At 32.1% G+C, this 13,552-nt stretch overlaps 2 protein-coding genes across 2 annotated transcripts in view; both read left to right on the top strand.

The window, feature by feature from the left end:
* Positions 1-509: 509 nt before the first annotated feature.
* Positions 510-2,054, top strand: LOC103573717 (borealin). The gene is made up of 2 exons (XM_008552906.2): positions 510-621; positions 693-2,054. Exon 2 carries the CDS (start codon positions 931-933, stop codon positions 1,807-1,809), a length of 879 nt encoding a protein of 292 aa, XP_008551128.1. The 5' UTR covers positions 510-621; positions 693-930; the 3' UTR covers positions 1,810-2,054.
* A 3,156-nt stretch (positions 2,055-5,210) lies between these two features.
* LOC103573716 (transmembrane protein 115) overlaps positions 5,211-13,552 on the top strand; it is a 76,078-nt gene continuing 67,736 nt past the window's right edge. Inside the window, exon 1 of the mRNA XM_008552904.3 lies at positions 5,211-6,215. Coding sequence (XP_008551126.1) covers positions 5,765-6,215 — 451 coding nt within the window. The 5' untranslated portion in view covers positions 5,211-5,764. The remainder of the gene's footprint in view (positions 6,216-13,552) is intronic.

Raw genomic sequence — 13,552 nt, 5'->3', positions numbered from 1 at the left:
TCTCAAATTCGTATTAGTAGAAAGTATAAATGTATAAGTATAATATTTAGTAAAGAACATAGATATATAAGAATATATACATATAAGCATGAGTGTGAACATGAGAGTAGTGGGGAGAAGTTGGAGAGTGGAGGTCCGAGATCTCTCTGCCGTCTGATGTAACTTCACTTCTCTCCGAGAACTCTTTACGAATACAACTGTTATTACTGATCAAGTTTTATCCATACTTTATAATAAAATTCAGTCTTCAGATAAAAGTTATTTTATCAATTACATCTATCCTTAATCATAGTTTAATTATTTCATTAAATAACAATCATAATCATCATCATCGTAGTAAACAATAAATTTATCCACTGTTTTCAAATTCAAAATTTGGTCCCGCGTGACAACGAACTGCCCACTGTCCAGGAGGTGGCGTCAGCTCCGATCCTAGTAACCTCCCAGTACATAACAGGTGCTTGGGAAGGGGAACTTTTCGTCCGCGATCTGGCTGCACTGATCACTAGTCTAGTTTTGTGCAAATCGTCAAGGAATCCGCACGATAGCCAAAAAGGAATAAAAAAAAAACCTATTATTATCTTAAAATGTTTAATTTTTGAACACCATAAGAAGTTATCGGTAATTATTCTTTAGACTCAATTAAATATTGTTTGTATTATGATCGTTATTATTTCTAACTTATTTTTCAGATGATAAACAAGGATTGTATAAGTATTTTTACAGTATCTGCGATTGTCAAAGTTGAAAAAATATCGAGGTTAAAGCTGTTCATACTGAAAATCACTATAAACATTCCAGCAGTACTTGGTTAAAAAATCTTCAAAACAACCGTTGGTAGATATTGAAAATTTTTAATATTCGTCTTGAGAATCACCGTTGCATATATCTTTTACTTGAGTGATTATTCATAAGACAACCGAGGATAAAATGCCCCGAACTAAACAAGTACGCAAACGGAGCTCAAGCCATAATGTGACTGACGAAAGTGATCTGTTAATTAAAGATTGTGAGAAAAAAGTATTAATGGGTGCTCGAAATTCAGATGCTACTTTTAATACAGTAATAGATGGCATGAAAAATCATATTGATACTGCACTATTTCGTATACCGCCAGAGATAAGGAAAATGACATTAGGCCATTTGCTCAATCTTGGTGAAGGTTCAAATGAAAATATAAATCCAAATGAAGAATCTTTTAATAATGACCAAACACGTAATATTTTTATACCACAGTCATCAATTAAATCAACGAAAATTCTCAAACGACAAACTGCAGCGTCTACTGATGACGGATACGCTACTGAAGCAGGAACAAAAAAAAAATCTTTTCATGATGCGTCCAAATCAAAATCTAAAACAAAAGTTACACGTCCAAGTCGAGCTACCCGCAGCAGTTCAACAGATGAAACTCGAAAATTAGAACGATCTCTATCAGCTTCAAATAATAGAAGTACGTCTAAAACACGAATTGCAAAAAAAATGTTTACTCCTACTACTTCAAAACTCCCCACACAGTGTCACGTTATCACACCTAAAATTGAACCAAACACTCCAATGAATATTCTTCGACGACCACGAGAAGGTGAAGTTGCTTTAAGTATGCAAGGAAGTCCATTATTAGTTTCTGCTGTCTCTGGGGATCGTATGGCAAGCATTAATGTTCCACTTAACAATGGGAACGTTATGTCTCTTTTGCCTAAAGACGGAAAATTAAGACTTTCTAATTTACCTGGATTAGATGAAGAATCAACAAAGCAATTAAAAATACTAAAAGAACATCTTGAAAAAGTTATTGGGAGCAAATGATTGATAAACATACGAGGAATTAAAGCTTACTATGGTTAAATTAAAACAAAATATAGTATCTTTAAACGTTAAAGAATCTCACTTGAAATACACTTGAAAAAAAAAAAATAATAATAATAATAATAATAATGAGTATTTCTGAATAATTTTTATCATAAGGAATGTTTTAACATGTAGAGAGAAAAGAAAATTTATTAGACACTTCATTTTGTACGGATAAATAGATCATTCTTGGTATTTTTATAGAGTTTTGTAAATCATTTATTCGACCCACATTATGAAATTATAATAATTCGTTATTTAAATTTATTTATTAAAAAAAAAAAGAAAAAAAAAACAATGGGAATTATAATCAACTGAAAAAAATTTTCATTTTCATTGCTTGTAAACAGGGTTGCAAATAGCGCATTAAATTTATAATTGCATTAGTGCTTCAATTAATTTTTTTTTTATATTTCATAATCCAAAAACAACAAATTAGAAATGATTTTAAAATTTTTAATCCTACATTTTTTAATTAAAAATTAAATTTCAAATTTTTAATTCGTAACGTAGCGTTAAAATGTAATGGCTTAGTTTTTAAATCTACGTTCTAAAATAAAACATTAAATAAACAATTTCAATTTGGAAAACCAGATTAAAAAATTTCTTTCTAATCTCTAATTTCATATTTAATAATTGAAAAGTAAATCAAAAATTTTAATTAGTCATAGCTAAAGGGGATTCAAAAATTACACTCCGTTTTTTAATTTTCTATTTTCGTATCAAAAATTAAACAAAATATTTTAAATTCCGAACACCGGATTAGAGTTGTTTTAATTTAAAAATCTCTGTTTACACTGAAATCCAAAAAATTTAATTCTTAAATGTCTTAAGGTTGTTCGGACAGTACCCCGTAAATCAAAATAAAATCTAAATTTTTTTTCCCCAAAAATTGAAAATATAATTATATATATTCATTATTTAAATTTAGACTGTACTTATCATTATTTTCGAACGGATTAATTCATTAATTTAATTAATATAAATAAAAAATAAAATACTTTGGACTCATTTTTTTTCATAATGTAGATCTGACAACCTTGCTTCGAACAGCTGTTCACGTTGATCTAGCTGGAAAATGTTAAATTGAATTTTATTTATTCCGAAGATTAAAAAATATTTTATTTAATTTAAAAAATTTATAACAAATTCACAGAAAAAAGCAAACAGGAATAATTGACTTTTTGTTGAATATTTATGACATTTTCAAATAGCAACGCAGCGCTTCGCAAACGAAACTGCATATTTAAAAATTACAGTTTGGTGCTGCGCAGTAAGTTTTACATTTTAAATTTGAAATATTGCAGTCTTTCAATGTATTCAAGTCACTATCTCATACTGTAATTTTTCGTTCATTTCCTTTAAGTATTACTTGATATGCATTAAAAATTACAGTTTTATCTAGTGATATTTATTTTTTTTTCTTCAAATAATCTCACTTGAATAGCAATAAATAGTATTGTGGCATGTGAATCTTAGAGCTCTAACCAGTGATATTTATTTTTTTCATTTATTAGACATATGTTTTTCAGGGTAATTTTTCTCGATAAAAAATTAATAAACAAATTATAATTGATTATTTTTTAATGTTCACTTTGTAAATATACTATTTTTTTATTTAATATCAAATAATGTCAAACATCAGATTGGGACAACATTTTTATTAGGGAAATGTAAAAGACTTCAAAAAAAAAAAACTTCAAACCAAGACCAAACATACTTGAAGAGCTTGCGGTAAGATTTCAGCATCATAATTTTCATAATTTGCATTGTGACGAATATCGTTAATTAATTGCGAGTAAGATATACGATTTAATTCATAGAAATTTAGGTGGCTTTATTTGTTATTGATTATATAAGTTTAATATTTCAGTGCAATTAACTTTTTATTTTTTTATTAAATTTCGGTAATTAATAAATTTTTAAATTAATGAATAACATTTTAATTGTGAAATTTTTTTTTTTATAATTTTTTTTTATTTATTTAAGACCAATACATCATGAGAAATTATAAATGACTAATTAATTATAAGTAAATAAAAAGCTTAACAAAAACGATCTTTTAAAATTTTTTTTAAATTGTTATCAAAGTAAAAATTAATGAAAACATTTTATTTTTATTTTAAACATTAATTTTTCTTTATTTAACCCTGATAGCTAGAGTTTCTGATCAGAAAGTTGGTGTTCATGAGTTGCGACCAACTTGTTAGCAACTTGGTGGCATCTTCATACTATGAAACTGTTGGCGACAAGTTGGCTACGAGTTGCTCAGCAACTTGTCGACAACCTACTGCTGCAACCTGTCGTCAAGTTTCGGAGTCAACTTGTAGGCAACAGTCACACGAGCTGAAAATCGTCTACAATTTGAGGGTAAAAATATTCTTAACAATTTTTCAATTCAAATTAACCATAAATTGGCCTGAAAATTAAAGACAACTTTTTTTCTAGTCAACTTTTGAAGAGGATTTGAATTCTAATTCGGAAAGTAAACTTACGTCAAATTCAATAGCAAGTTGCATACAAATTATCGTAAAAAATGGAAAAGTTCAAAGTTGACGGAAATTTGACAAAAAATTCAACGAAACTTTTGTACAGTAAACTTTTGCTCAAGCAAACTGTGCTATTAGGGACTAATCATATGTTTTGGAGGGAAGTATGCAGGTACTGTGTACTGTGCCCTTAGCTTTGTAATAATTCCCACGTGGTCAGGCTCGCTTTTTGTTAGCTTTTAGTTGCCCGTTCCAAGTCAACTTTCTGATATTCCAAAATGTTAATAAAATGGTGGCGAATATAATTTTTAAAAAGTCAACTTTTAAAAGTTCTCTTAAAATTACCAAAAAAATGTTAACAAAACGTAACATAAAAAATGTTAGTAATTAGTTATCATAAAATAACGTGATAAATGATGACTATTTCGTGATTAATAAAAGTTACCATCTTAATGCTGAGAATTTGTTATCCGAAAATGTTAACTGAATGTGTTGACTTTTTCGTTATTTAAAAGATAACATTGAGTTATTAATGTTTTGTTAACTATTTTAGATAAAGATTTTGTTATATTTTAATGTTAGCTTCATTTTGACAATTGGCAATTGAAAAGTGTTGCCATTGTCTATATCATTTTTTATGTTACCTTTTTCATAATTTTATCTCGTTTACGCTGCCATTTTTTAAATGTTGTAACTCGTGTCCTTATAAAAAAAAAAAGTTGATCATTAAATTACAACAAAAGTAAAGCCGAACAGATGTAATTTTTGATCGAACAGTTATTAAATAGTTCTAAACTATACTAAACTATAAAAAAAAATCCAAAAATCAGAGATTGATACTAACTTAAGAGTCAAATTTTTTTTTTTGATTTAAAAAAAAAACTAAAACCGAGCGAAAGTTAATTTTAATCGGACCGTTACGAACAGTTAACGAGCAATTAAACTAGCAAAAAAAAATTATGAAAAATTAATTTTCTCCCGCCAACGTAAGACAGCCCCGTTTTGTGACAGTCAAAAGTGTGTAAAATTACTCGTCACGAGACTAGTGCCCATCTCTAGCTATTAGGATTTCAAGGGGGTTATTTTTAGTAAGTTACGCTATCTCGTGCAGAGTCAAAATCGCGAGTAAAATAATTGAGAATGATTTAGTAATTTTGATGACGAGAAAATGGAAATGTAAATCATAGGTTAACTTGCGAAAACAACTATAAAATATAAACCGGGACTTTGTTTTTGCAGCTGTGGGGTGAAGGCTTTGATGACACGGGTGCCTCGAGAGTGTTTACATCCTATAGTGATTGAAGGATGGATCATATCGTGGTGTTCGGATATGCGATATTTATAGTGTAATTTTAAGTTGATGACAAATAGTTACCGCGGTAGTGATAGCATTGATAATTTCATAGCACCGATAAAATCTAATAATGGCAACAATGAAAGGTCTGGGAAGGAATATCCCTTACCTTAAACAGCAATTCGCTGCGCTTCTTGGTAATACAAGTGCCAGTGTTAAGTTTATATGTATTGTTATGATATTGTCATATGGCATTTCCTTTATGGAGCAGACAATAATAATTTTGAGTGTTACACCAGGTTATTTACTGCCTCCATCCTTTTGGATATGGACCGCATTTACTTTTTGTTTTCTAGAAATACATTTTTGGGAAGTGTGTGTTGACATTGTAACAGTTGGACTTTGTGGAAAACTTATTGAGCCGCTGTGGGATGCTATGGAAATGATGACTTTCTTTGCGATTGTCAACGTTGGTGTCGGATTATTATCAGCATCGTATTATTTATTCCTTTATATGTGTACGAGTGATCCTGAATTTTTATTTGACATTCATATTCACGGATTAACGGGTTATATTGCCGGTAAGTTTAGTTGCGTTAAGGAGGACCACTAGTGTGATCATCTGAAAAAAAATGATTTTTGGAAATTTTTTCAAAGAAAACAACTGCGTGGAATGTTTTAATGTTTAAAGCATATATTTGTGGATATGTAATAAATACTAGTTAGAATTTTTGGATTAAAGAATTCAAAATTCAGTGAATGTAAATGGAGCAGATATCAGACAATCGAAAAGTTCAACAATCGATATCTCTACGAACAAGCGATTTAAGAAATTTTTAGGCCCGGGAATATATTCGTTTTTGAATTATCTCTACATGCATTTAATTCGTTTTTCTTACTTTCTTTTTTGAAGCTATAATTTTTAAAATAAAACTTTAAGGAACATTTTCAGAAATATATATAAAAACAAAAATATCAAATTAACTCATTTACATTCGTTTTTAATAAACAACAGATGATTTTTTTCGTTTTTTCAATAAAATTTATATAATTTATATTAAACTGTAACTATTTAAATAATAACTGGAATAAAAAAAAAATTCATGTCTTAATTTCATCGAAATCTACAGATGAATTTTTTAAAATTATTTCTAAAATTTTTATTTCACAAGTTATTAATTATTTTCTCATCCGACAAATTTTTATAATGACATATAACTAAGAAAATGTGGTTTTATCGATAAAAAAATAAAGGAAACATATCTAATTTTAAAAAAACTACACATGAATTTTCATATAATATATATATGGGGCATTCCACGCCAAATCGACCACTTTTGACCCCGACCTCTTTCGATTTGGCTGAAAATTTTTTTTTCCCTTTTTACCCTATTAAAATCATTTTTCACGAAATTTTCAAATTTTTTTACCCAACCGAAAAAAAGTTATGAGTTTTTCAAAAATAAGGCATTTATTTTTTTAAATAGCTATAACTTCTTCAAAAATTGACTAATTGGGATGTTTTTTTTTTCAAAATTTTTGTCTTTGAATGTACTTTTCAGAAAAAAATACAAGAAAATTTTAAGATGATAAAAATGAAATTTTTGGCTTTTTTGAAGAAAACCGCCGTTCTCTTAAAGTTCGACATTTTTTATTTTTTTTTTAATTTCTCAAAAAAAAACTTCAATTAACTCCGCAATTTTTCCAGCCAATCCCAGAGTGGGCGGACTTTGCCTTCTATTTTTTTTTATCAATAGAAAAAAAAATTTTTGTCCAGTTGGAGTTATTTTACAAAACAACACTGGAAATTTTCGAGAATTTATTGATGACTTCAGAAATTGAAAAATTGAGACGAAAAAATTAATTGGAACTGGTAATCCTTGAAAAAATTTGAATTTTTTTTAAGAAAAAAGTGAGATAAAAAATAGAAGATACCTATAAATAATTTTATTGTATTTTTTTTTGAAAACTACACCTGATGAAAACAAAAAAAAAGAAAAAAAATTGCCCTTTGGTTTATTTTTGACCAAGTCACGGGCTTTCGAAAAATAAATCTAACGCACATCGCTATTTCAAACTCTGAAGTCGTCGATAAATTCTCAAAAATTTCCAGAGTGTTGTTTTGTAAAATAAGCCCAACCGGACAAAAATTTTTTTTTCAATTGATAAAAAAAAATAGAAGGAAAAGTCCGCCCAGTCTGGGATTGGCGGGAAAAATTTCAAAATTAATTGAAGTTTATTTTGAGAAATTAAAAAAGAAAATCAAAAATGTCAAACTTTAAGAAAATGGCGGTTCTTCTCAAAAAAGCTAAAAAATTCATAGAGTTTATCATCTTAAAATTTTCCTGTATTTTTTTCTGAAAAGTACATTCAAAGACAAAAACTTTGTAAAGAAAAAATATAAATTAAAAAAACTATATTTTTTTTTAATGAAATTTCTTGAAAATCATTTAATAATCACAAATAACAAGTTAAACTATTTATTACCTTATTTCAAGTCGAAAACAATTTTTTGGACCTTTTTAAAAAATTTGTTATAAAAATATAATACAATATTCTAACTCAATTCAGAAATTCATAATTCATATATTATTATTATTAACGGAAAATAATAATGGCAGACCATTATCGCGCGTTTAACATTGTTTTAACATTGTGGTAGACAATTTTGAAAATGCTAAAAAAAATTTTTTTTTGGGAAGTACTTGACCAGATCTGCCATTAATACATTTTATTTATCATAGTCTTAAAAACTTATATTGATTATGGCAGATGTATTCATTGTGTACACACATCAGCAGATAACAAAATCTGAGATTCTATAATAAATGAAATGTATTAATGGTAGATCTGGTCAAGTACTTCCAAAAAAAAATTTTTTTTTAGCATTTTCAAAATTGTCTACCACAATGTTAAACGCGCGATACTGGTCTGTCATTATTATTTTCCGTTAATAATAATAATATATTTTGAAATTTCAAAACGCAGACGTGTTCAAATGCATTCAAAATTTGCCAAAAATTGATACCTGTCTTACCTGCGCACTCGCCGCGTCCACCACTTGGGGCTTAGTGAGTCCCCACCTCATGTACGGTAGGTATAGGGTCCTCAATGTGCAAAAACCCAGGTCTGGTCAAATACATGCAGGCATCCGCTGACTGGCTCTTAGACTAATATATTGACGGAAAGATGACTGAGAAATTGATAAATTTGCACAATAATCACCTCTATATAGCTGGCACAGCCAAATGAGCATAACCCTCTGAAAATTACATAGAATTAAGTGCTTTTTATGTGCTTCACGTTGCCACGAATTTCGATTTTTGGGCTCAATTTTTTTTTTATTTTTTTAAGTTATGCCAGGTAGTCGCAACAGCCATTCCCGTTTTGCTGGGCATTGATATAAAAATAAACTATTTGCCTAGACTGAAATTATGTGTTGTTTATGTGCTCCACGTATGAGTATATAAAATAATTATTCCACCCTATTTTTATTTTTTTAATGATGATTGTGTTAGCTAAAATAAATTCAACATAGCCATACTGGTCTAATCAGAATGTGCATTAGAAAAGACTCATATCATCGCTATAAAATTATGGGCTTTTTATGTGCTTTTAAAGCATGTAAGTCATAATCAAACGACTTTTAAATTTTACTACTTGAAACGAAAAATTAAAAATAAAAAAACTGTGTCTACCGGTGTGTATCGGTAGAAGAGGAAAAGGATGGCGGTAGTGTGTATGTGTGTGTCTGTTTGTGTGCGTAAGTATATACGTATTTCTGTGTCTGTTTATAGCTGTGATGGTAGTGTACATATGTGCCTGCGTCTGTATTGCCTACTTATCACAAACTATGTATAAATTTTTTCTGTCGTGAATTTAAATTGTTGGGCTGTAATTATCTCCTTACTATCCACAAGGTCAATAACCACTCCCTTGCTGGTTTCGCAGTTGCTCCAGCTTGCTGATCCTGACTCTTGTTCGTCGGTATCCATCGACATCGTCGTCGGGCTAGATGTACGTGGGCAGATTGTCGAGGAATGCGTATTCAAAGGAGCTGCTGATACTCCAACCGCTTATTTGACCAAGTTTGGATGAATCGTATCGAACCCCTCAGGCTCCAACTCTACGGCATCAGTAGGCCGAGTATATCATATAAATATTGATTCTGAGTACCAAGCGTCATTCCAGAGATTCTGGTTTTTAGATGAAGTACCTAAAGCTCACAACTCAGAGCTTCCAAGGACAAAGAAGAATGTGAATCTCACTTCAAAGCTACGCACTCGAGAGACGAGATAGGACGAGACGTTATGCGTCTACCTTTCAAGAAGCTACCTGATCAACTGAGAGAATTACAATCTAAGGTCTATAGAATGCTGTAAAGTCTTTCGACAAAAACCATCTCACGCAAGTTTCTAGCTCAGCTCCAGAGCCTGAGCCAGTGAACTACCTACCTTATCACTGCGTACTTAAAGAAAGCAGCTTGACAATTACGCTACGCGTAATTTTCAATGGCTCCAGTTATACTCGCGCCGGAAAGTCACTTAACTCTGAAGCTAATTTTCAAATGAATCTGTTTGATGTTCTGCTGTACTTTCGGCCCGCCCAAAAGGGACCTTGGCGCCTACTAGTGGGCGCCAGACCAAGTACGTGCCACCCTCTTCGTGAGTTTTAGGACTATTACTCCAACCGTTAGCAGCACCCACTTTATAATGTTTAGCGTTATTGTAAATGTGGCAATTCTGTGGTTGCAGAAAGCTAATAGGCGCCACTGCGCGGGTGATTCCAACCCTTCTGACTGTCTAAAAAATCTAAGAAATACTAGCTCGTACATAATGCTATCATTAGCATAAAGTGATAATCACTTGGTGGTGTACCGAGGGCAATTTTTTATTATTGCTGTCTTAGATCCAAGTGAAAATAAGTGGAAGAAACCCTTATTAGGGTACTGAGAAGAAATTGCATTTCACTACTAATCTACAGCCTGAAGACCAATATAGGGAATTAGTACTATGAGGGGCCCATTCCAAGCCCCGCTTCGACCAGAGTGTCTCTATTCCCTGAGATGGGAGGAGTGATGGGCTCTAGTGAGGTTGTGCTTGTTGTGGCTGGTAATGAGGCAACCACATGCATCGCAAGCTCAAAGGGTAAGCTAATGTGAGCTTACACTCACGTTTCGCTTTTATAATATGATAGAGGATAGGGTTTAACGCAACGCGAATATGTCCAAAAGAGCGAGGTATCAGCTTCCGGTCAGCGTAGGTGGACTTAGGTCACGTTACATTAATTAATTTCACTTCTGGCTCTCCTGAGCTGTGCTCTGTCTGTGATTCGGCTTTAATAATAAGAGTGCCTCACAGCTCGGAAAGTAGAAAATTTATCAGGGAATAAAACAAGCGGATATTAGCTTGTTGGGAACCCGAAAGAAAACAAGCGGAAGAAACCGTTTACATAGGGTATGGGGAGAAGTTGCGTCCCACCATTTCCACAAGCAACCATGTTGACAAAAACTGGGAGTCTGGTAATACGGGGAGTTACTTTTCAAGCCTACTACGACCAGAGTCTCTTCATTTCCTGAGATGGTACTAGTGTTTGGCCCAAAAGAGGTAGGACTCATGGTGAATGAGGTTAGATACCTCGGGCAATGAGGTTTCTCGATTTTTCTACCGGTTAATGTTTAAATTAGTTGTCAGTTGATTACATTTTTCGACTAAGAGTATCGTCTGGGTAGGAAGATGGAGATGACCTCGCAGCGAGTGGATATATTAATTAATTATTCGACACTTCCGGCTTTTTCGATATGTATTCTCTGATAACATGGAGAAATTTTATCGGCAGGTCAAGCTGCAGCCAGAGGACTGGAAATTTTGGCGTACTCTATAGTATTCAGGTGGTTAGCTGGTGATCTACGAGCTTACTACCGTCACCTATGGGCAAGCGCGTGCTGCATTCTTGTACATACGAGCCTTTCGGCAACTTCCAGCAACAATCACGGATGAAGGAAATAAATTTCCACTGGCAATACCAGACTTGAAGAGAGGTTGCTGCGTGGGTGACATCATCGGTGGAGCTAACGCCATTGAAGAAGCGAGGTCACAAATCACTCAAATAGTCGGACTCTTTATCACAGACGGCTTCCCTATTCGAAATGAAACAGCAATCACTCTGGAGTCTTCAGTGAGGTGCCAGAGGATAGAATGCTCACAGCGCTGTTGAAAGCCCTCGACAAAGACTCAGCGACTCATGCTCTAGGCCTGGAATGACAACCTGATGCTGACAGCTTTCACTTCACCATCACGCTCAGCGCTACACCGCCTATCACGAAGCGCAAAGTGGTTTCAACCATTGCTTAGATCTTCGATCGTTGGAGGTTCATATCTGCAGTCATCATACGTCTAAAAAACTGGCATTGTCAAGTCAGCCCAACCAAGTCTGACAGGGTGCTTGATTTAAAGCTTTTTTGATGCTAATTAGTTGTTCTATAACCGAATTTGTTGCTCCGACTGAGTCAGAATAAATGATGACAATGTTGCTGATGATACCGTTGAGTATAAGTCAGCTAGTTTGACTAATTCACTAACAATGCTGACTACATGCCAAGTAGCCATTGTCATGATATTAGACTACTCTGTGATATACATCAGTGGATTAATCAGCTAGAGAAATAAATTGCTGATTTCTTGATGATTATACCGGTGAAAAGAAGTCAGCTAGTTTGACTGATGCACTGACAATGCTGACTAACCACTGAGTAAACATTGTCATGATATTAGACTATTGTGATGTATATATCAGAGCTTCAATCAGCGATAGAACTAGATTGCTGATCTGTTGCTGATTATACCGGTGAGTATAAGTCAGCTAGTTTAACTAATGCACTGACAATGCTGACTACATACTAAGTAAACATTGTTATGATATAAGACTATTCTGCGGTATACATCAGAGGATTAATCAGCTAAAAAAATCAATTGCTGATTTGTTGCTGATTATACCGTTGAGTATAAGTCGGCTAGTTTGACTAATTCACTGACAATGCTGACTACATGTCAAGTAGCCATTGTCATGATATTAAACTACTCTGTGATATACATCAGTGGATTAATCAGCTAGAGTAATAAATTGCTGATTTGTTGCTGATGATACCGGTGAGAAGAGGTCAGCTAGTTTGACTAATGCACTGACAATGCTGACTACATACTAAGTGAAAATTGTCATGATATTAGACTGTTGGGAGGTATATATCGGAGCTTTAGTCAGCTAGAGAATCGAATTCCTGATCATACCGTTACAAATAACTCCATTATTTTTTCCAATTTACTGACAATCCTGATTTAATAGTTAGTCGACATTGTCATTATATGATTCTTGGGCACATAGATGTACTTTAATCAGCGAAAGCAATCAGTTGCTAATTTTTTTGTGGTCAGTGATAATAAAAAATCTTCAATGAAAAAACTTATGCATACGCGTATAAGTCCATATAATGTACGAGAACAAAACAAAACTTACTGGATGGAAAATGTATAATGCCCTAACGACTATATTGATGTACTTACAATACTCTGAAAACGCAATAGTTTGAATACTGTATTAAGATTATTTTTAAACTCTTCCGGAACCTTTATATACACTGTTGGAAGGATTTTTGCAGTTATAAAGTTTTTTTATCATTGAAGAAATCATTTCTGAAACATAATTTTTTCGTGATTAACAAATATTTCTTACTAGTTAAGAAATTATTTTTTAAATTCTAAAAAATCTTCTCAAAAGAATTTCCAATCAAATAAATATTTTTATTTGGCTTGTAACTAAACATTTATTCAGGGCCACACTGAGTTACATGATTTTTTTTTTATTAAGAATAGGAGTAAAAAGTAAGTTCACAATGTAAAGTATGTTCATCAATTTTTTGAAC

This window comes from Microplitis demolitor, chromosome 5 (assembly GCF_026212275.2).
Source record: "Microplitis demolitor isolate Queensland-Clemson2020A chromosome 5, iyMicDemo2.1a, whole genome shotgun sequence".
Lineage (NCBI taxonomy): Eukaryota > Metazoa > Arthropoda > Insecta > Hymenoptera > Braconidae > Microplitis > Microplitis demolitor.
Note: the sequence above shows the minus strand (reverse complement) of the source record. Positions and strands in the feature narration are given on the sequence as shown.

Coding starts and splice junctions, on each gene's coding strand:
- LOC103573717 (XM_008552906.2), top strand. CDS start 931: ATGCCCCGAACTAAACAAGTACGCAAACGGAGCTCAAGCCATAATGTG.